Consider the following 21838-nt stretch of genomic DNA (forward strand, 5'->3'; position numbering starts at 1 on the left):
AATAAGCAGATTTAACTTACAATAAAAATTACCTTTTTGAAAAATAAAAAGACAAAAACAAATCAGTGAAAACTTTATTTGGAATGTGAGTGTAACATAAGAAGAGTATATACTAGGCTTGGGACATTATCTAACAGTGTGGCCTGGATTTCTCACTTAATCCATGGATATCATAGGCCCATGAGTAAATTTAAGGTGTTTTTTGTTTTGTTTTACCAATTTGAAAGTAAATCTAAATGGTGACTAATTTATAAGATCATTGGTATATTGATACTTTTAACCAACAACTTTTCGCGACTACTAAATTTTGCGATTTCCGTCTCAACTGAGGTTCACGGAGATGAACATTCAAGTTGATTAATTTTCAATAAAACTGATGTTGATACTAATTTTGCAGGATTTAAGATCAAACTAAATTCGTGAAAGTAAATTGCATGCGAAAGACAGTTGGTTTACCGTACTTAGAGTCTGTGACCTTGAATGATGGTCAGGGTAAAACCTGTGACCTTCAATGATGGTCAGGGTATTTCATTTGAACAAACTTTAAAGTTTTTCATCACAACATGTTACAGGTCCAAAACCATATCGCTGAGCTTCTTGGTTTATTGCAGTCTTTAAAAAGGAAAAATTGACTCCCGGGCAGACGGACAAAGAGATGGATGCTGCACCATGCCATAAGCTCACTTGCCTTTCAGACAAGTAAGCTGATTATAACAGTTACTGATATATTAGCATTAAGAAGGATCAGCAATAGCTATGAAAATACTGGTAGGGTTGATGGTAAACTTGATAGACTGGGAGTACAGGAATGGTCCAAAGTGTTCATTTGTCAGCACGTCAGTCATGTTATATTGTGCAGTCTGTGGTAGTCCAAGCTCTGCAGGAGACAGGTGAAATACACGCGGATCACCTTCGTCATCTGTGTTTATTATAGCAAAGGCTGAGGCACCCGGCTTTGATAAAGGCTTGATCCATACTTCTACTTTATTAATCTGTAGATCAAAAAGATTCTGTTACGAACATGGAAATAATTTCAACAAGAGGCCCATGGGCCTTAACGGTCATTTGCACAAAACAATAGAGTCACAGTATACAATAGTGGCTAACAATTAAGGCAATACAACAGACCCCTTATTTAAGCTAGTGAGGCTCAATGTCAGTACTCAAGGCCTCTTAGTTATTCACAAGAAGTCGTTTAAAGATTTTAGCCGATTTGACCCCTGTGAACTTGAATGAAGGTCAAGATCATTTATTTGAACAAACTTGGTAGCCCTTCATACCAGCATGCTGCAGGCCCAATATGAGTGCCCTAGGCCTTTCGGTTCTTGAGAAGTTGTTATAAGATTTTAGGCTATTTGACCCCTGTGACCTTGAATGAAGGTCAGGTCATTCAATTGAACAAACTTGGTAGCCCTTCTTCCCAGGATGTCACAGGCCCAATATAAGGTCTCCTAGTTATTCTCAAGAAGTTGTTTAAAGATTTTAATCTATTTGACCTCTGTGACCTTGAATGAAGATCAAGACCATTCATTAGAAAAACTTGGTAGCCTTTCATCCCAGCATGTCACAGGCCTAATATGTGGTACCCTAGGCCTTATGGTTCTTGAGAAGAAGTCGTTTAAAGATTTTAGCCGATTTGACCCCTGTGAACTTGAATGAAGGTCAAGGTCATTCATTTGAACAAACTTGGTAGCCCTTCATCCCAGCATGACGTAGGCCTAATATGAGTACCCTTGGTCTTTCGGTACTGGAGAAGACGTCGTTTAAATATTTAGCCTATTTGACCCCTGTGACCTTTAATGAAGGTCAAGGTCATTCATTTGAACAAACTTGGTAGCCCTTCCTCTCAGCATGTCATAGGCCTAATATCAGGTCCCTAGGTCTCCTAGTTATTCTCAAGAAGTTGTTTAAAGATTTTAACCTATTTGCAATTGACGTCTGTGACCCTGAATGAAGATCAAGGTCATTCATTAGAACAAACTTGGTAGCCTTTCATCCCAGCATGACACAGGCCTAATATGAGTACCCTGGGCATTTCGATTCTTGAGAAGAAGTTGTTTACAGATTTTAGCTTATTTGACCCCTGTGACCTTAAATGAAGGTCAAGGTCATTCATTTGAACAAACTTAACAGTCCTTTATCCAAGCATGCTACAGACCAAATATCAGTACTCTGGGCCTTTCGGTTAATGAAAAGAAGTCGGTTGAATGAAAAGTTTGCGGACAGTGGACGGCGCATGATTACAATAGGTCATCCTGACCCTTTGGGTCAGATGACCTAAAAATCATTATGATTTTGATATTTTTTCCAGCAAACAGTCTGTATTGTATAATCAGTATTCATAGAACACTACTAACTGATCAGATGATTATGATTTGATCACTCGCACCAATAGGCACCAATTTTGGATTTCTATAGTCTCAACCCATCAAGATAATCAGGAAAGCAAGAACTTGTTTAATAGTTTCAAGGGGTTCAATAAATTTGTCTATGAGTTTCAAGGGGTGAAATCTTCAAATATCAGAATCCAGAATGTCCAGGATGTTAGCGATCTTGGTCCCTTAAATACTTCTGAGAAATACCAGTAACTTCAACTGCAAATTTTGAAGAGTACACAGAATGGTTCGGTATATAAAAATTGATAAATGCGTCATTGGACAAAACTTAGACAGAGAAAATCTTAATTTCATAGCAATCAAGGCATTAGAGATAATGCGACTTTTCTCGAAACCACACCTGAAGGTCCAAATTTAACCATTGACCCTTTTCAGTGACCCCTGACCTGTGACGTCAGAAGTACAACGGGATAAAGTTAACGTGGCAATTTTTGGTGTCTATCAAATAATATAAACTATCTACGTGGCAATAAATAATATAAACTATCTGTTTGTAAATAGGGATTTTGAAGACACAAATGCCTTGTCAGATACCTATATTATTCTTATCAAGTCATTTTTCATAGACATGAGTTTGGAATACGCTTGAAAATAGGGTGTTATACCATACATACATACATAATCAAACACCTCTGTGTAATAACTGTATAACTATATCAAGGATTTATAAGTTTTGTAAATAACTGATAATACACAATATAATGTACAGAGTATCTGTATCTCTACGGTGTTTTGAACAAAATGATCGGCAGTTGCATAAAACTGGAAATATACATGAATATTATATCAACGATGTATACTGTCTTGATTACCCCACATCTGGTCAAACTCACTTTACAAAATTCTAACTTTTTCTTTAAATCTGTCCATATGGAGTTAGGTATGATTCTAAACAGAATGACATTTAATTTCATAGCTTAATTTCCAGTATACATGCAGGTACATAATTATTTGTGAATTAATTTTATGCATTTGTATAACCCAAGTTTTGAGAACCGTCATATCATAAATATGTATAATTTAGTGGAAGTAATATTTTTTTATCCATCTTTTTCAAACGAAATACATGTTGATATTTAGCTCAGGTTCGTTCATTAGTATAGCTTTACTTGAAAAATAAATCATGTAATTCATATAGTCATATTGTCATCAGAATATAGATTTGTAAAATTGCTGTAGCCCCACATCAGGAATACATATATGTCCACCTTTTGTGAGATACTCCACTACCAAACAGCTCACTGCCATTGTGCTTACAACACCACTACGGTTATTCCCCAAATCAGCGGTTTTCAGAATAACATAATTATCAAATTTAAATTTTACCGTTCCGTCAACACTTTAACTATCAACAAGAGGCCCAAAGGGCCTTCATGGTCATCTTACAACCTTGGCACCAGTTGAATTGAAAAAGAATATATAAGGATTTTCATGATGGTGATTTTGGCACCCCTATTGGATTTTGGACAGACTGGCCATTATTTTTTGGAGGCTTCACAAAAATTCACACAATTTGCAAACACATATTTTTCATACCTCAATAAAATTTAAAAATAGTGACATCAAATAAATGCTTCAATGTATATTGGGCAAAAAGCCTAACCCTACCTACCTTCCATACTCGTATAGCCTGTTTTCCCAGAGGGTCTTGGTTAATGGCCAGTAAGTTTTTGTTAAGTAGAAGAGCTTTGGACTCTGGGCGTACATTACGGAGATCCAGGGACATGAATAGTGGCGAGGCCATCATAGCCCACATCCCCATCTGGACAACCTCCTGGCCGCTACTCAGACCAAACCCTCCAACTATCAACTACAACATACAGTTATATATAATCATTATATTTATTACATGAATAAACATTCTGCTGGCCTCACCAAAAAGGCGAATATAAGCCCTTAAAATCTACTATATTGTTTTGGATATATAAACAAACAAGCAAATTCGTTGAATTTCCATCCCCCGCTTTCAGGGCATATTGCAGGTAAATATTATTGAGGTTAGGTTTAACCTTGGTTGAAACATGAAAAAATAAACTGATGTCTTATTCGGAAGTAAGACATTTAACTTTGTTACCAAGTTTGAACAAAATCGGTTAATATTCATTACAGTTATTGTACGGAAGTGGCAGAAAATGACTTTTTTTTTATTAAATCAAAGCGCCATTACTTTGTTAATTAAGATCTACCAAAAGTAGCGATCAAACTTGGATAAGCCCTTAAGGCATTTAACTTTGTTACCAAGATTTAAAAATATTAGTTTTAACATTTGTAACAGACAGACAGACGGACGGAGAGACAGACAGACAGACGTACAAACCCAAATTAATATCCCCTGTTTCAGAGAAAGCGGGGGATAAAAACTGTCTACCGTATTCACTGTAATTAGCGCCCAGGGTGCTTAAGAAATTGTAACCAAGGGGGCACTTATAAGGGAAACGAATTAAAAGTTGTGTACGAAAAAATTTACAAAAAAGTAAGCCATATTTGAACTCTTTCTGTACTCAAGGCACATTAATTTGTTACAGTAAACATGCCTACGCCTTTCATCCTCTGAGACACAATATTACATAGTGATTCATATGTGAAAGACTCCCAAGTTCATGTAATATGAGAAACAATGGTGATGTTAGAAGCATATCACAATCCACAGGATGGGAGGGGCATTTATACAACTTCTACTCCTTCAGATAAGGGGAGGCGTACTTATAGGGGGATCGAGGGGTGCTAATTACAGCGAATATGGTATTATGTAAAATATTGGACAGTCTCAGACGTGTTATGCCAAAGACTGTTCAATATTTTATATAAAAAGCAGTGTGAGGCTAATAAGAAAAGAGCTCTCTCTAAGACTGAGGAATGGCACTTCTTGAATGAGTTGCCTCCCTTTTTCTACAACCAGCACAGACAATTGGTAAGACTTAAGACTCAAGACTAAAGTAAAATAATATTTTAAAACCAACACTACAATCAAATGGAAAGAACAAAATGCAAATTACGTTTAACATTGGAGACGGATCCCATCCGTACTTTGCAAGAAATAGTGGTAACAAGAATTGACGGACAGACCTCAGACGAAATGTGGTTTGAAAAGCATACATCCTATCATGGTTAGGTAAAAACTCAAAGTGTAGGAAAAGCATATACCTCATCAGGGTCATTCCAGGATCCTGGTCCAGCGTAGGCGGACAGGTTGTATTGGTTAGAACCATAGTAATCTATAATACTGTAGAGGGAATCCCAGGAGTCCTGGATATCGTCATAGTTCCTCCATTGGTTACACGTCTTCTTAAATGCAGGGTAGTCTGTCTGAAACACAATAACATAGAGATGCCAAGAGCTTTGCTGAAAATGATAAATTTATTTGGTGATTTTCCCAACAATGAATATAAAACAGTATGGGTTTTCTACTACACTTTTACAGTCAAAGGGGAATAACTCTCAAAATCTTAAACACCATCTCTCCCATCCAAAGATTTACAGAGATAACACTTCCATCTCTAACTGCCTGACTGGGTGAACACAACATATTAAATTGCCCACTTTGTAGTATATTGCTCTAGTTACATACTGTTCACCTATTGATGAAACACACACATGCCCGTTTAGCTCCACGATATCAACTCCTCAGGATGATTACAGTCAAAGGGAAATAACTCTTTATACAAACTAAATTACCTCCCTTAGACTGAAATCTTGCAGCAACTGTTTACTGAGCCCCGCCCCTCCTACCCAGGGGGTTTGAGCCAAGATTTATACAAACACTGTTCCCCCTCACCCCAAAAAATTCCTTGTAGAACGATTCAAAGGATTTCCATCAGCCTACCCCTAATTATAGAGATTGACCGTGCGTTCAGCTGTACAGGTATCAATCTGCTGTATTATAACGCACCATGCCAGACGAATGAACCAGTTCAAGTGGATCTTTTTTTGGAGCATCCCTGTTGGATCCAAGATAGTGTACGCAAAGTTTTCATTTTGTTGAAAACAATAATAGACTTATCAGTTGAGGAGTTTGATATAGGTTGAAAATCTGCACATATGAATCTGTGAAACCTAACTGGATCATTTCAACAATAGTGCCCCTACATTGACACTGCCGATTCCAGTATATATGACCATTTATTTATTGACAACTGACACAAAGTTAGGTGACCATTTATTTAATCAGATGACTAACAACTGACACAAGTTAGTGACATGACCACAACTGACCCATAAGTTAGGTGACCATTACTTAATCAATGACAACACTGACCAGTAATTATGACCATTTACTTAATCAATGGCTGACCACTGACCAGTAGACTGGTGATCATTATTTAATAATGACTAACAACTGACCAGTAATTAGGTGACCATTTACTTAATCATTACACGACAAGACGACATTTTCAATGACCAACCACTGACCACGTAAGGTAGGTGACCATTTATTCAAGACAGGTTTAACTGAAATAATAAAGTTAAAGCAATATTTACCAATGCTGGCATTTTCTGTACGTATGCTGGCCAAGAGCAGAGGTAGAGTATTGGACGTCCTGTCTTGTTGAGGAACTGACCCATAGCTTCGTAACCTGAAAGTCAACATTTACTCATGCATGAGTCAAATTAGAATGAACAGTTTCGGTATGTCATGAACTAAATTAACGAATATTTAGAATTTTTTTTTTAAGAACATCAAGAAAACAAGCGATTCCAGAGGGATCTTGGCGCCCACCAAAGTATGATTTATGTCTGACAATGGAAAGAGAGATCTTTTCCCTGCTTTTCAAACATTTTCAAACATACTACATATAAAATTTGAGACAGATCACTTCAGTACTTTCTAAGAAACAGCGGTAACAAATTTCAATGATGAAACCCTAAAAAGGCTGGTTGGCCATCTTGTTGACCAATCAGTCCCACAAGGCATGATGCACACCTTGAGCCTAAATGGAGCCTACGTATGGAATTTGAGAGAGATCCCTTCAGTACTTTCTGAGAAGTAGTGGTAAATATCAAAATCCAAGATGGCGGCCGCTATGCCATCTTGTTGACTTATCAGTTGCAAAACACAATATGTACAACTAGGGCCCTAAGGGACTCTTCATATGAAATATTGTGACAGATCGCTTCAGTACTTTTTGAGAAAATAACTATCGAAATCCAAACTTAACTATGGCAAAATCCAAGATGTTGCTGTCTGGCGGCCATCTTGTTGACCGATCGGTCCCAAAACACAATATGCACAACTAAGGCCCTAGGGGAACATACAGATGAAATTTGTGAAAGATCCTTTCAGTACTTTCTGATAAATAGCGATAACAAACGTTAACTATCAAATTCCAAGATGGCTACCAGACGGCCATCTTGAAGACTGATCAGTCCCAAAATGCAATATGCAAAACAAGGACCCTAGGGGAACATACATATGAAATTTGAGAATGATCTCTTCATTTCTTTCTGATATTAAATAGTGATAACAAACTTTAAGTATCAAAATCCAAGTTGGCTACCTGGAGGCCATCTTGATGACTGATACAGGTCCCAAAATGCAATATGCACAACTAGGGCCCTAGGGAAATCTTCATATGAAATTTGAGAATGATCCCTTCAATACTTTTTGAGAAATAGCAATAACAAACTTTGACTATGAATATCCAAGATGGCTTTCTGGCGGCCATCTTGTTGACAGATTGGTCCCAAAACACAATATGTACAACAAGGGCTCTAGGAGAACCTACATATAAGATTTTAGATAATCCATTCAGTACTTTCTGAGAAATAGAAAAAACAAACTTTAACAATCAAAATCTAAGATGGCTGCCTGGCTGTCATCTTGTTGATTGATCAGTCCCAAACACACTATCCACAACTAGGGCCCTAGGGGAACATACACATGAAATTTGAGAATAATCCCTTCAGTACTTTATGAGAAATAGTGATAACAAATTTTTAACTATCAAATTCCAAGATGGTTGCCTGGCTGCCATCTTGAGGACTGATCGGTCCCAAAAAGCAATATGCAAAACAAGGACCCTAGGGGAACATACATATGAAATTTGAGAATGATCCCTTCAGTACTTTCTGATAAATAGCGAACTTTAACTATCAAATTCAAAGATGGCTACCTGGCAGCCATCTTGATGACCGATCGGTCCTAAAATGCAATATGCACAACTAGGGCCCTTTGGGAACATACATATGAAATTTTAGAATGATGCCTTCAGTTTCTTTTCTGAGAAATATGAATAACAAGAATTGTTAATGGAGGGACGGAAGGACAGACAGACAGACAGACGAACGGAAGGACGGACCAATGACGACAAGCGATTTTGAATAGCCCACCATCTGATGATGGTGAGCTTATAAGCACTAGCTGCCATTACACATGTATATCAATCATTGTGGCAAGAATCTCCTGTCACAGAAATTGCCTCTATGTCCACCGTATTGGGCCAGATCATCAAGCCCCAGGTATAAAAACACCTTCTCTCAAGGATGTTTGTGGCGAAATTAGTTGCAATCTATGCAATACTTTATAACTAGTAATTATTTAAAGAAATGTGGATGGATGAGAGAGGGACGAAAAGGTGGCCGACACAGTGACATGCTCGACCCTTTAAAGCTAATAATCGACTCAGATATTTATGATGTAGTAGTAAGTAAGGAGATGTTGACAGATTGAGGATGTCACACCATGGTGTAACCTTATCATATCATAAGCTCGCTGCTTTTTACATATCCCTTTACATGCTTATGATGCTTGCTGACTGAAGTTTGGCTATATTATATACTGTACCTGTTTTCATGTCATTGACATTTGAGTTACAGCCGTCCAACTTAAGAAGGTCCACTCCCCAGTCAGCGAAAGTCTGTGCATCTTTCTGTAGGTAGAACTCACTGCCAGGGTACTCTTGACACGTAGCAGTTCCAAAGTCCTCATAGATCCCTAATTTTAGTCCCTTACCATGAATCTGTTAATAAATGTTAAATAATAATAAGAAATTATCGTAGAAAATGATTTAACATTTTTAGTTCATGAAGACATTTTAAGTGTTCTATTACCGGTATAACCACTGTATGTTATGATTATTTATGATAGGAAGAATTATGTAAGATTTATGTAGCCATGCGTAAAGTTAGACCAGCAGACTTATGTAGCCATGCGTAAAGTTAGACCAGCAGACTTATGTAGCCTTGTGTAAAGTTAGACCAGCAGACTTATGTGTAGCCATGTGTAAAGTTAGACCAACAGACTTATGTAGCCATGTGTAAAGTTAGACCAACAGACTTATGTAGCCATGTGTAAAGTTAGACCAGCAGACTTATGTAGCCATGCGTAAAGTTAGACCAGCAGACTTATGTAGCCTTGTGTAAAGTTAGACCAGCAGACTTATGTGTAGCCATGTGTAAAGTTAGACCAACAGACTTATGTAGCCATGTGTAAAGTTAGACCAACAGACTTATGTAGCCATGTGTAAAGTTAGACCAGCAGACTTATGTGTAGCCATGTGTAAAGTTAGACCAGCAGACTTATGTAGCCATGTGTAAAGTTAGACCAACAGACTTATGTAGCCATGTGTAAAGTTAGACCAGCAGACTTATGTAGCCAAGTGTAAAGTTAGACCAGCAGACTTATGTAGCCATGTGTAAAGTTAGACCAGCAGACTTATGTAGCCATGTGTAAAGTTAGACCAGCAGACTTATGTAGCCATGTGTAAAGTTAGACCAACAGACTTATGTAGCCATGTGTAAAGTTAGACCAGCAGACTTATGTAGCCATGTGTAAAGTTAGACCAACAGACTTATGTAACCATGTGTAAAGTTAGACCAGCAGACTTATGTAGCCATGTGTAAAGTTAGACCAGCAGACTATGTAGCCATGTGTAAAGTTAGACCAGCAGACTAATGTAGCCATGTGTAAAGTTAGACCAGCAGACGTATGTAGCCATGTGTAAAGTTAGACCAGCAGACTTATGTAGCCATGTGTAAAGTTAGACCAGCAGACTTATGTAGCCATGTGTAAAGTTAGACCACAGACTTATGTAGCCATGTGTAAAGTTAGACCCACAGACTTATGTAGCCATGTGTAAAGTTAGACCACAGACTTATGTAGCCATGTGTAAAGTAGACCAGCAGACTTATGTAGCCATGTGTAAAGTTAGACCAGCAGACTTATGTAGCCATGTGTAAAGTTAGACCAACAGACTTATGTAGCCATGTGTAAAGTTAGACCAGCAGATTATGTAGCCATGTGTAAAGTTAGACCAACAGACTTATGTAGCCATGTGTAAAGTTAGACCAGCAGACTTATGTAGCCATGTGTAAAGTTAGACCAGCAGACGTATGTAGCCATGTGTAAAGTTAGACCAGCAGACGTATGTAGCCATGTGTAAAGTTAGACCAGCAGACTTATGTAGCCATGTGTAAAGTTAGACCAGCAGACTTATGTAGCCATGTGTAAAGTTAGACCAGCAGACTTATGTAGCCATGTGTAAAGTTAGACCAGCAGACTTATGTAGCCATGTGTAAAGTTAGACCAGCAGACTTATGTAGCCATGTGTAAAGTTAGACCAACAGACTTATGTAGCCATGTGTAAAGTTAGACCAGCAGACTTATGTGTAGCCATGTGTAAAGTTAGACCAGCAGACTTATGTAGCCATGTGTAAAGTTAGACCAACAGACTTATGTAGCCATTGTGTAAAGTTAGACCACAGACTTATGTAGCCATGTGTAAAGTTAGACCAGCAGACTTATGTAGCCATGTGTAAAGTTAGACCAACAGACTTATGTAGCCATGTGTAAAGTTAGACCAGCAGACTTATGTAGCCATGTGTAAAGTTAGACCAGCAGACTTATGTAGCCATGTGTAAAGTTAGACCAACAGACTTATGTAGCCATGTGTAAAGTTAGACCAGCAGACTTATGTAGCCATGTGTAAAGTTAGACCAGCAGACTTATGTAGCCATGTGTAAAGTTAGACCAACAGACTTATGTAGCCATGTGTAAAGTTAGACCAGCAGACTTATGTAGCCATGTGTAAAGTTAGACCAACAGACTTATGTAGCCATGTGTAAAGTTAGACCAGCAGACTTATGTAGCCATGTGTAAAGTTAGACCAGCAGACTTATGTAGCCATGTGTAAAGTTAGACCAGCAGACTTATGTAGCCATGTGTAAAGTTAGACCAACAGACTTATGTAGCCATGTGTAAAGTTAGACCAGCAGACTTATGTAGCCATGTGTAAAGTTAGACCAACAGACTTATGTAGCCATGTGTAAAGTTAGACCAGCAGACTTTATGTAGCCATGTGTAAAGTTAGACAAGCAGACTTATGTAGCCATGTGTAAAGTTAGACCAACAGACTTATGTAGCCATGTGTAAAGTTAGACCAGCAGACTTATGTAGCCATGTGTAAAGTTAGACCAGCAGACTTATGTAGCCATGTGTAAAGTTAGACCAGCAGACTTATGTGTAGCCATGTGTAAAGTTAGACCAGCAGACTTATGTAGTCATGTGTAAAGTTAGACCAACAGACTTATGTAGCCATGTGTAAAGTTAGACCAGCAGACTTATGTATGTAGCCATGTGTAAAGTTAGACCAGCAGACTTATGTAGCCATGTGTAAAGTTAGACCAGCAGACTTATGTAGCCATGTGTAAAGTTAGACCAGCAGACTTATGTAGCCATGTGTAAAGTTAGACCAGCAGACTTATGTAGCCATGTGTAAAGTTAGACCAGCAGACTTATGTAGCCATGTGTAAAGTTAGACCAACAGACTTATGTAGCCATGTGTAAAGTTAGACCAGCAGACTTATGTAGCCATGTGTAAAGTTAGACCAGCAGACTTATGTAGCCATGTGTAAAGTTAGACCAACAGACTTATGTAGCCATGTGTAAAGTTAGACCAGCAGACTTATGTAGCCATGTGTAAAGTTAGACCAACAGACTTATGTAGCCATGTGTAAAGTTAGACCAGCAGACTTATGTAGCCATGTGTAAAGTTAGACCAGCAGACTTATGTAGCCATGTGTAAAGTTAGACCAGCAGACTTATGTAGCCATGTGTAAAGTTAGACCAGCAGACTTATGTAGCCATGTGTAAAGTTAGACCAACAGACTTATGTAGCCATGTGTAAAGTTAGACCAACAGACTTATGTAGCCATGTGTAAAGTTAGACCAGCAGACTTATGTAGCCATGTGTAAAAGTTAGACCAGCAGACTTATGTAGCCATGTGTAAAGTTAGACCAGCAGACTTATGTAGCCATGTGTAAAGTTAGACCAACAGACTTATGTAGCCATGTGTAAAGTTAGACCACAGACTTATGTAGCCATGTGTAAAGTTAGACCAACAGACTTATGTAGCCATGTGTAAAGTTAGACCAGCAGACTTATGTAGCCATGTGTAAAGTTAGACAACAGACAGACTTATGTAGCCATGTGTAAAGTAAAGTTAGACCAGCAGACTTATGTAGCCATGTGTAAAGTTAGACCAGCAGACTTATGTAGCCATGTGTAAAGTTAGACCAGCAGACTTATGTAGCCATGTGTAAAGTTAGACCAGCAGACTTATGTAGCCATGTGTAAAGTTAGACCAGCAGACTTATGTAGCCATGTGTAAAGTTAGACCAGCAGACTAATGTAGCCATGTGTAAAGTTAGACCAACAGACTAATGTAGCCATGTGTTAAGTTAGACCAGCAGACTTATGTAGCCACGTGTAAAGTTAGACCAACAGACTTATGTAGCCATGTGTAAAGTTAGACCAGCAGACTTATGTAGCCATGTGTAAAGTTAGACCAACAGACTTATGTAGCCATGTGTAAAGTTAGACCAGCAGACTTATGTAGCCATGTGTAAAGTTAGACCAGCAGACTTATGTAGCCATGTGTAAAGTTAGACCAGCAGACTTATGTAGCCATGTGTAAAGTTAGACCAGCAGACTTATGTAGCCATGTGTAAAGTTAGACCAGCAGACTTATGTAGCCATGTGTAAAGTTAGACCAGCAGACTTATGTAGCCATGTGTAAAGTTAGACCAACAGACGTATGTAGCCATGTGTAAAGTTAGACCAGCAGACTAATGTAGCCTTGTGTAAAGTTAGACCAGCAGACTTATGTAGCCATGTGTAAAGTTAGACCAACAGACTTATGTAGCCATGTGTAAAGTTAGACCAGCAGACTTATGTAGCCATGTGTAAAGTTAGACCAGCAGACTTATGTAGCCATGTGTAAAGTTAGACCAGCAGACTTATGTAGCCATGTGTAAAGTTAGACCAACAGACTTATGTAGCCATGTGTAAAGTTAGACCAGCAGACTTATGTAGCCATGTGTAAAGTTAGACCAGCAGAGTATGTAGCCATGTGTAAAGTTAGACCCAGCAGACGTATGTAGCCATGTGTAAAGTTAGACCAGCAGACTATGTACATGTGTAAAGTTAGCCATGTGTAAAGTTAGACCAGCAGACTTATGTAGCCATGTGTAAAGTTAGACCAACAGACTTATGTAGCCATGTGTAAAGTTAGACCAGCAGACTTATGTAGCCATGTGTAAAGTTAGACCAACAGACTTATGTAGCCATGTGTAAAGTTAGACCAGCAGACTTATGTAGCCATGTGTAAAGTTAGACCAGCAGACTTATGTAGCCATGTGTAAAGTTAGACCAGCAGACTTATGTAGCCATGTGTAAAGTTAGACCAGCAGACTTATGTAGCCATGTGTAAAGTTAGACCAACAGACTTATGTAGCCATGTGTAAAGTTAGACCAGCAGACTTATGTAGCCATGTGTAAAGTTAGACCAGCAGACTTATGTAGCCATGTGTAAAGTTAGACCAGCAGACTTATGTAGCCATGTGTAAAGTTAGACCAACAGACTTATGTAGCCATGTGTAAAGTTAGACCAGCAGACTTATGTAGCCATGTGTAAAGTTAGACCAGCAGACTTATGTAGCCATGTGTAAAGTTAGACCAACAGACTTATGTAGCCATGTGTAAAGTTAGACCAGCAGACTTATGTAGCCATGTGTAAAGTTAGACCAGCAGACTTATGTAGCCATGTGTAAAGTTAGACCAGCAGACTTATGTAGCCATGTGTAAAGTTAGACCAGCAGACTTATGTAGCCATGTGTAAAGTTAGACCAGCAGACTTATGTGTAGCCATGTGTAAAGTTAGACCAGCAGACTTATGTAGCCATGTGTAAAGTTAGACCAACAGACTTATGTAGCCATGTGTAAAGTTAGACCAGCAGACTTATGTAGCCATGTGTAAAGTTAGACCAACAGACTTATGTAGCCATGTGTAAAGTTAGACCAGCAGACTTATGTAGCCATGTGTAAAGTTAGACCAGCAGACTTATGTAGCCATGTGTAAAGTTAGACCAGCAGACTTATGTAGCCATGTGTAAAGTTAGACCAGCAGACTTATGTAGCCATGTGTAAAGTTAGACCAGCAGACTAATGTAGCCTTGTGTAAAGTTAGACCAGCAGACTTATGTAGCCATGTGTAAAGTTAGACCAGCAGACTTATGTAGCCATGTGTAAAGTTAGACCAGCAGACTTATGTAGCCATGTGTAAAGTTAGACCAGCAGACTTATGTAGCCATGTGTAAAGTTAGACCAACAGACTTATGTAGCCATGTGTAAAGTTAGACCAGCAGACTTATGTATAGCCAAGCGTAAAGTTAGACCAGCAGACTTATGTAGCCATGTGTAAAGTTAGACCAACAGACTTATGTAGCCATGTGTAAAGTTAGACCAACAGACTTATGTAGCCCTTGTGTAAAGTTAGACCAACAGACTTATGTAGCCATGTGTAAAGTTAGACCAGCAGACTTATGTAGCCATGTGTAAAGTTAGACCAGCAGACTTATGTAGCCATGTGTAAAGTTAGACCAGCAGACTTATGTAGCCATGTGTAAAGTTAGACCAACAGACTTATGTAGCCATGTGTAAAGTTAGACCAACAGACTTATGTAGCCATGTGTAATGTTAGACCAGCAGACTTATGTAGCCATGTGTAAAGTTAGACCAGCAGACTTATGTAGCCATGTGTAAAGTTAGACCAACAGACTTATGTAGCCATGTGTAAAGTTAGACCAGCAGACTTATGTAGCCATGTGTAAAGTTAGACCAGCAGACTTATGTAGCCATGTGTAAAGTTAGACCAACAGACTTATGTAGCCATGTGTAAAGTTAGACCAGCAGACTATATGTAGCCATGTGTAAAGTTAGACCAGCAGACTTATGTAGCCATGTGTAAAGTTAGACCAGCAGACTTATGTAGCCATGTGTAAAGTTAGACCAACAGACTTATGTAGCCATGTGTAAAGTTAGACCAGCAGACTTATGTAGCCATGTGTAAAGTTAGACCAGCAGACTTATGTAGCCATGTGTAAAGTTAGACCAGCAGACTTATGTAGCCATGTGTAAAATTAGACCAGCAGACTTATGTAGCCATGTGTAAAGTTAGACCAGCAGACTTATGTAGCCATGCGTAAAGTTAGACCAGCAGACTTATGTAGCCATGTGTAAAGTTAGACCAGCAGACTTATGTAGCCATGTGTAAAGTTAGACCAGCAGACTTATGTAGCCATGTGTAAAGTTAGACCAACAGACTTATGTAGCCATGTGTAAAGTTAGACCAGCAGACTTATGTAGCCATGTGTAAAGTTAGACCAGCAGACTTATGTAGCCATGTGTAAAGTTAGACCAGCAGACTTATGTAGCCATGTGTAAAGTTAGACCAGCAGACTTATGTATAGCCAAGCGTAAAGTTAGACCAGCAGACTTATGTAGCCATGTGTAAAGTTAGACCAACAGACTTATGTAGCCATGTGTAAAGTTAGACCAACAGACTTATGTAGCCATGTGTAAAGTTAGACCAGCAGACTTATGTAGCCATGTGTAAAGTTAGACCAGCAGACTTATGTAGCCATGTGTAAAGTTAGACCAGCAGACTTATGTAGCCATGTGTAAAGTTAGACCAACAGACTTATGTAGCCATGTGTAAAGTTAGACCAGCAGACTTATGTAGCCTTGTGTAAAGTTAGACCAGCAGACTTATGTAGCCATGTGTAAAGTTAGACCAACAGACTTATGTAGCCATGTGTAAAGTTAGACCAGCAGACTTATGTAGCCATGTGTAAAGTTAGACCAGCAGACTTATGTAGCCATGTGTAAAGTTAGACCAGCAGACTTATGTAGCCATGTGTAAAGTTAGACCAACAGACTTATGTAGCCATGTGTAAAGTTAGACCAGCAGACTTATGTAGCCATGTGTAAAGTTAGACCAACAGACTTATGTAGCCATGTGTAAAGTTAGACCAACAGACTTATGTAGCCATGTGTAAAGTTAGACCAGCAGACTTATGTAGCCATGTGTAAAGTTAGACCAGCAGACTTATGTAGCCATGTGTAAAGTTAGACCAGCAGACTTATGTAGCCATGTGTAAAGTTAGACCAGCAGACTTATGTAGCCATGTGTAAAGTTAGACCAGCAGACTTATGTAGCCATGTGTAAAGTTAGACCAGCAGACTTATGTAGCCATGTGTAAAGTTAGACCAGCAGACTTATGTAGCCATGTGTAAAGTTAGACCAGCAGACTTATGTAGCCATGTGTAAAGTTAGACCAACAGACGTATGTATAGCCATGTGTAAATTATATCAAGGTTTAGTTCCTATCAGTACAAAATATATTCTAAAATTCTAAGTTAAAAAAGTGTTCATTTTTCAACAAAGACATCACGAGTTATACTATCACTTGCTCATAAAATTCTGATTGGTAAAGACCTACGTAGTCAGCCAGAGCCTTCATGCCGCTAGGAAACCTGACGGGGTCAGGCACCAGTGTTCCTTTACTGTCCCGCTCCTTAGCCATCCAACAGTCATCGATAGATAGGTACTGGTACCCAGCATCCCGGTAACCTTCAGACACCATCTTGTCTGCCTGGCTCTTAATCAAATCCTCCCTATAAAACCACAGTGAAATTCTCAGCTTAAGTGTCATACACCAACTCTTTCATTTCCAGCAGATTTAAGTTTCACATGTTCACATTAATGTTAAAGGTCCACTACCTTTCCGAAACGGCTTTTTTAATCTTTAAAATGGAAATGTAAAACGAGATTTTTAATTTTGTAGTCACAAAAGTTATTTAACTTATCGTTAATACTACATGTATTATCACTTTCTGAACAAAGTGATTAAAACAAATAAAATGTTAATTTTCATAATGTGGGTCGTCTTATGTTTCACGCCGTCATCCAAAATATCTCGCGGTAGTTGACTATCACTGTGCCAGAGGGCAAAACAACGAAATGACTCTCCACTGTTGTCATAAAAATTACATAGAAAATCTCATCTTAAGCCATCAATATCATATCTTCTTATGTTATTAATGTTTTTAAGAAACCTTTATGTTTTACTCTGGAAAGGTAGTGGGCCTTTAATAAAAAAATGAATCTATATCTTTGGTTTTAACAATTGAAATATTTTGAATGATGAGATAATTACGTCAAACAATCGTTTGGTTGTTCAGTACAATTAGTGATACATCTAAATCTCTCCCAATGCATCCAGCCCATGGGTGGTGTGAGAGCCAGGCCATTGTCCAGCGAGACCACTTGGTCGTGTCCGATTTGATAGATGAGCACCAATAAAACCAGGAGACAGGCTTGGGCAATTGTCATTATTGTAGCTGTCCAATTCTCTATAAGAAAATAATCAAAATACAATAATAAGTTGTCAATGGCTAAATAAAATGGCACTTGATCTGTAATGGTTGATCTGAATCAAGTTGATCACCAGCGACCACGTACAGTCAAACCTACCTTAGCAACTACCTCTAAAGACCACCTGCTTAATAAAGTCAATTTCTTTGGGTCCTAACTAAATGGACAATTTCTATTAACCACTTGGCTATAAAGACAATTTTTCTTGGTTCCTTGTGTCATCTTTATAGGCAGGTTTGGATTTAATTATGTAACTCAATTTATAGACAAATCATCCAGCTAATATCTGGAGGTCTCATGTTCAAACTCGTGTCTGGTCATGTATTTTTTCTGCTCTGAATATACTGTATCTCATACTTGCCAAATTTTTAAAATTCCCATGAGGGTAATTTCATGTGTTTAAACTTTTAACCTCAAGAAATTCTACTTAATAACCCTCTAACCCCTATGAAGAAATTAGAGGTTGATTTTTGCATATTTCGAATATTAAAGAATTTGGACTTGCTAAAATGGCCTTAAATGACCCGGGGGTTCAAAATCGGGAGTCGCCCTCCAAAATAGGGAGGGTTGGTAGGTATGGCTCTGTAGACTGACTTGACAGTTCTTAACAATGGTTGCATAATCATAATCAACCCAATAAATGTCCCTTTCTGTCTCCCCCTTTTACACACTTTATTAAATGCAGACTGAAAATATCAAAACTATGAGCTTTCTTTATTGATTTCTTCTGCAAATTGATTGATAACTTACTTTGTGCGATAATTTTATGAAAGGCTGGTCCCTAAATTTGGTTTGATATAATTAAGCAACACAGTGCGTACATGTTAGTCATGTACATGTACATTGTATGATGCATGAATATTACAAGCTTACAATACAATATAATAATTATTTTTTCTTTGTTTTAATACCAAATCCGGCTTTCTGATTGGCCAACATCTTTTTTGCATACCACTATGAAAAAAAAAATCCGAGAATTGGCGCGAAACCCCGACGTTATCGTGACGACTAAATAGAGACATTGAGGTTGCGTATTGATTCGGAAAAAAGAATCCCTTGAAAAACCACTACAATGTTACATTTAAACAAACTTCATTTTATCAAATAGAGTATAAAATTAATCATAAGTATTGATGTCACTATTTTTTAATTTTATCAGGTTATAAAAAAAAAATTTTTGCAAACATTTGTGAGAATCCGCTACGTGGATTCACACAGTTTGCAAACAATTTTTTTTTCATACTCCGATAAAATTTAAAAAATAGTATACGTAACATCAATGCTTAAATAAATTTTATTTTAAAGTCGCATATTTCATACAAATAACATTAGCTCTTGTTAGCTATCAATTATCGCAACAAACAAAAGTATATATGTATTGTTAACAACAATAAAGATTATTATACTTCACTTTCATTTAGAATGTTCTGATTGGATTGAACTTGATCACATGACATTGAATACGTTAGAATTGGAAGGCGAGGGAAATAACCCCTCAGGGAAATAACCCTAGGAAAATTAAACCCCTTGGAAGCTCTGCGCGTGACCGGAAGTGAACGCCGTCTGCAATGTCAACCAACAATGGCAATGCTGTTGCTTATTTTTTGCAGTCCGACAAATTTAGCAACATTGTTCGGAAACATCTTTATAAGTTCTTTAACCAGACAAATTATAACAAATTTATTAATTCATTTGAATTTTGATCAGTATAATAAAATAATTATGTCCCTATGTGTCGGAATACATCTAGAATTGTCTCTCTGGAAAGAGTTATTTTTACTCAGGCTTCATCCTCGAGAAAAAAACTCTTTCCAGGGAGACAATTCTAGATGTATCCCTCCACAGAGGACCATAATTGTTTATTATATTTAAAATGTGGACATGTCAAAGGCTTGTATACAAGTCAATATCAGAATTAATTGCCCCTTTTCCTGTCTGAGCACTTCAGAGAATTATATATTTGTTTCTAATAAAAAAATACAACCAAATGTATAAATGATAAATTACATGTAATACTTAAAAGCTTATGCTAACTATACATGTATAATAGGTATTTTGATTGATGTTCAATTAGTAAAATTTGATTAAAATCATATTAGCACTGTGGCAACTCACTAAGCCGTACACATGTACATTTGTAAATCGCAAATCCAGCTAAATAGTAGGCCTACTGATCTGAATGCAAACGTGAATGTGAAGTAATTTGTGAGTGCAAACATTAATAGACAGAAACAGTTAGAGTAGTAAATGCCAAACATCGGAATTTGAAGCCGTCTGCTTGGCAGATCCTACATGGTTTATGTCATGTAGAATTAAACGGGTCTAAACCCAAGTTCACAAAACAATTCACACTAATAAAGACATAAAGTAGCCTAACATTAAATTTTACAAAGACGTGTTTACCTTTACCTAGCCGGCTGAAGCAATGTTTTTACTCCATGTCATGTGCTTTCAGGTACCCATGTGACAAATATTTGTGATTATAAAAATAGCGGAGATTATTTATGCTCAAATTTCATTTTGTCTCATACTTTTAATGTATTTAACATCGCTAGCAACCAAAAATATGTACTGCTGCATAATACGTTATATACAACGAAATGTACGATGCCAATATTTGTATATTATTCATTGAATTTGTTTCGTTTCGACAAAGATGTTTTAATTTTGTATTGGGACGAATATTGTAAACTTCCGGTGTAGTTTTTGGGTGGGGTATATTTGTCATCCAACTAAAGGACATCAAATGCTATCTAGTTCAAAACACTGTTATCGGCTATATTTTCCTGGATACACTGTTGCAGTCGACACACGTATCAATACAAGTAATAGTTTCCCAAAAAGGAGAGTGGGCTACACGGAAGCTCAACCCTTTGGTTGGAACAAGATTTATAAGTGATATACGTCCTTGGATTGGAAACGAATATGGAAATTAAACGATGATGTGATGATATTGAATTGCTTTGCAATTTCAAATGTTGGAAATGAAACCACGATCCGTGGGGATTTTCTCTATAATGGTATAAAAAACGCGTTCTTTGTACAGCAGCAAAACGTAAATGTAGTAAACAAGTCACGTGCTTATACCTCATTCATGCCATTGGCCGAAAATATGGATCGTATTATGGGTAACTAGTGTGTTTACTTCCAAATATAGTGATTTATTATAAAGGGCACAGCAAGGACGTACAGTTGGTAGTAGACAAGGTTACACCCTTGTGCACACGGAGTGCACGAGGTTTAGACTACAGGTAGACACGGGAGTGCACGAGGTTTAGACTACAGATAGACACGGAGTGCACGAGGGTTTACACTACAGATAGACACGGAGTGCACAAGATTTAGACTACAGGTAGACACGGAGTGCCACTACGTGTGAACACGGTGTCCACTACAGGTGGACATCGTGTCCAGGTACATTGAGACCTAGACAGACAAGGTGATGTGTTACAGTTATGGATCGGGGAAGAAAAAGTTCAATACATAATTATAATTTTTAAGTGTTTATTTTTTTTAATTACAACATCTACAATTTAATGTACAGTATATATAACTATATAATACAATATTTTTTTGGGTATACATGAAATAAAACCTTTTCACTGCAAAAGTAATAAAGATTGATTTATATTCATTAAGTATATGTCTATTTAATTTTATATCAGTAGTTTCCATTTCTTATCTTAAATTGTCTATATTACGTTTTCAAAAGTAAATGTTTTACGGGTAAA

General features: G+C 37.7%; 1 protein-coding gene across 3 annotated transcripts; it reads right to left on the bottom strand.

The window, feature by feature from the left end:
- Positions 1-405: 405 nt before the first annotated feature.
- LOC138328427 (alpha-N-acetylgalactosaminidase-like) lies at positions 406-20615 on the bottom strand. 3 transcript variants are annotated; one of them, XR_011209210.1, is made up of 9 exons: positions 20511-20615; positions 17890-18085; positions 17173-17347; positions 9178-9352; positions 6876-6970; positions 5541-5702; positions 4009-4206; positions 500-992; positions 406-468 (listed from the first exon to the last, which is right to left on the bottom strand). XR_011209210.1 is itself a non-coding variant. In XM_069275233.1 (8 exons), exons 2-8 carry the CDS (start codon positions 18063-18065, stop codon positions 735-737), a joined length of 1239 nt encoding a protein of 412 aa, XP_069131334.1. In that variant the 5' UTR covers positions 18066-18085; positions 20511-20615; the 3' UTR covers positions 406-734. The 3 variants fall into 3 exon arrangements, 2 of the variants coding, with proteins under 2 accessions (XP_069131334.1, XP_069131336.1); XM_069275233.1 differs by having other exon boundaries at positions 406-992; XM_069275235.1 differs by having other exon boundaries at positions 406-992; positions 20517-20583.
- Positions 20616-21838: the final 1223 nt, after the last annotated feature.

The sequence above is a fragment of the Argopecten irradians genome, chromosome 7 (assembly GCF_041381155.1).
Source record: "Argopecten irradians isolate NY chromosome 7, Ai_NY, whole genome shotgun sequence".
In the NCBI taxonomy this organism is placed as follows: domain Eukaryota; kingdom Metazoa; phylum Mollusca; class Bivalvia; order Pectinida; family Pectinidae; genus Argopecten; species Argopecten irradians.

Excerpts from the sequence above, each read along its gene's own strand:
- LOC138328427 (XM_069275233.1), bottom strand. The coding sequence starts at position 18,065 with ATGACAATTGCCCAAGCCTGTCTCCTGGTTTTATTGGTGCTCATCTAT. Across the intron at positions 17,348-17,889 it reads CAACCAAACGATTGTTTGAC|GGAGGATTTGATTAAGAGCC; the intron begins GTAATTATCTCA and ends GTGGTTTTATAG. Across the intron at positions 5,703-6,875 it reads TACAGAAAATGCCAGCATTG|ACAGACTACCCTGCATTTAA; the intron begins GTAAATATTGCT and ends ATTGTGTTTCAG.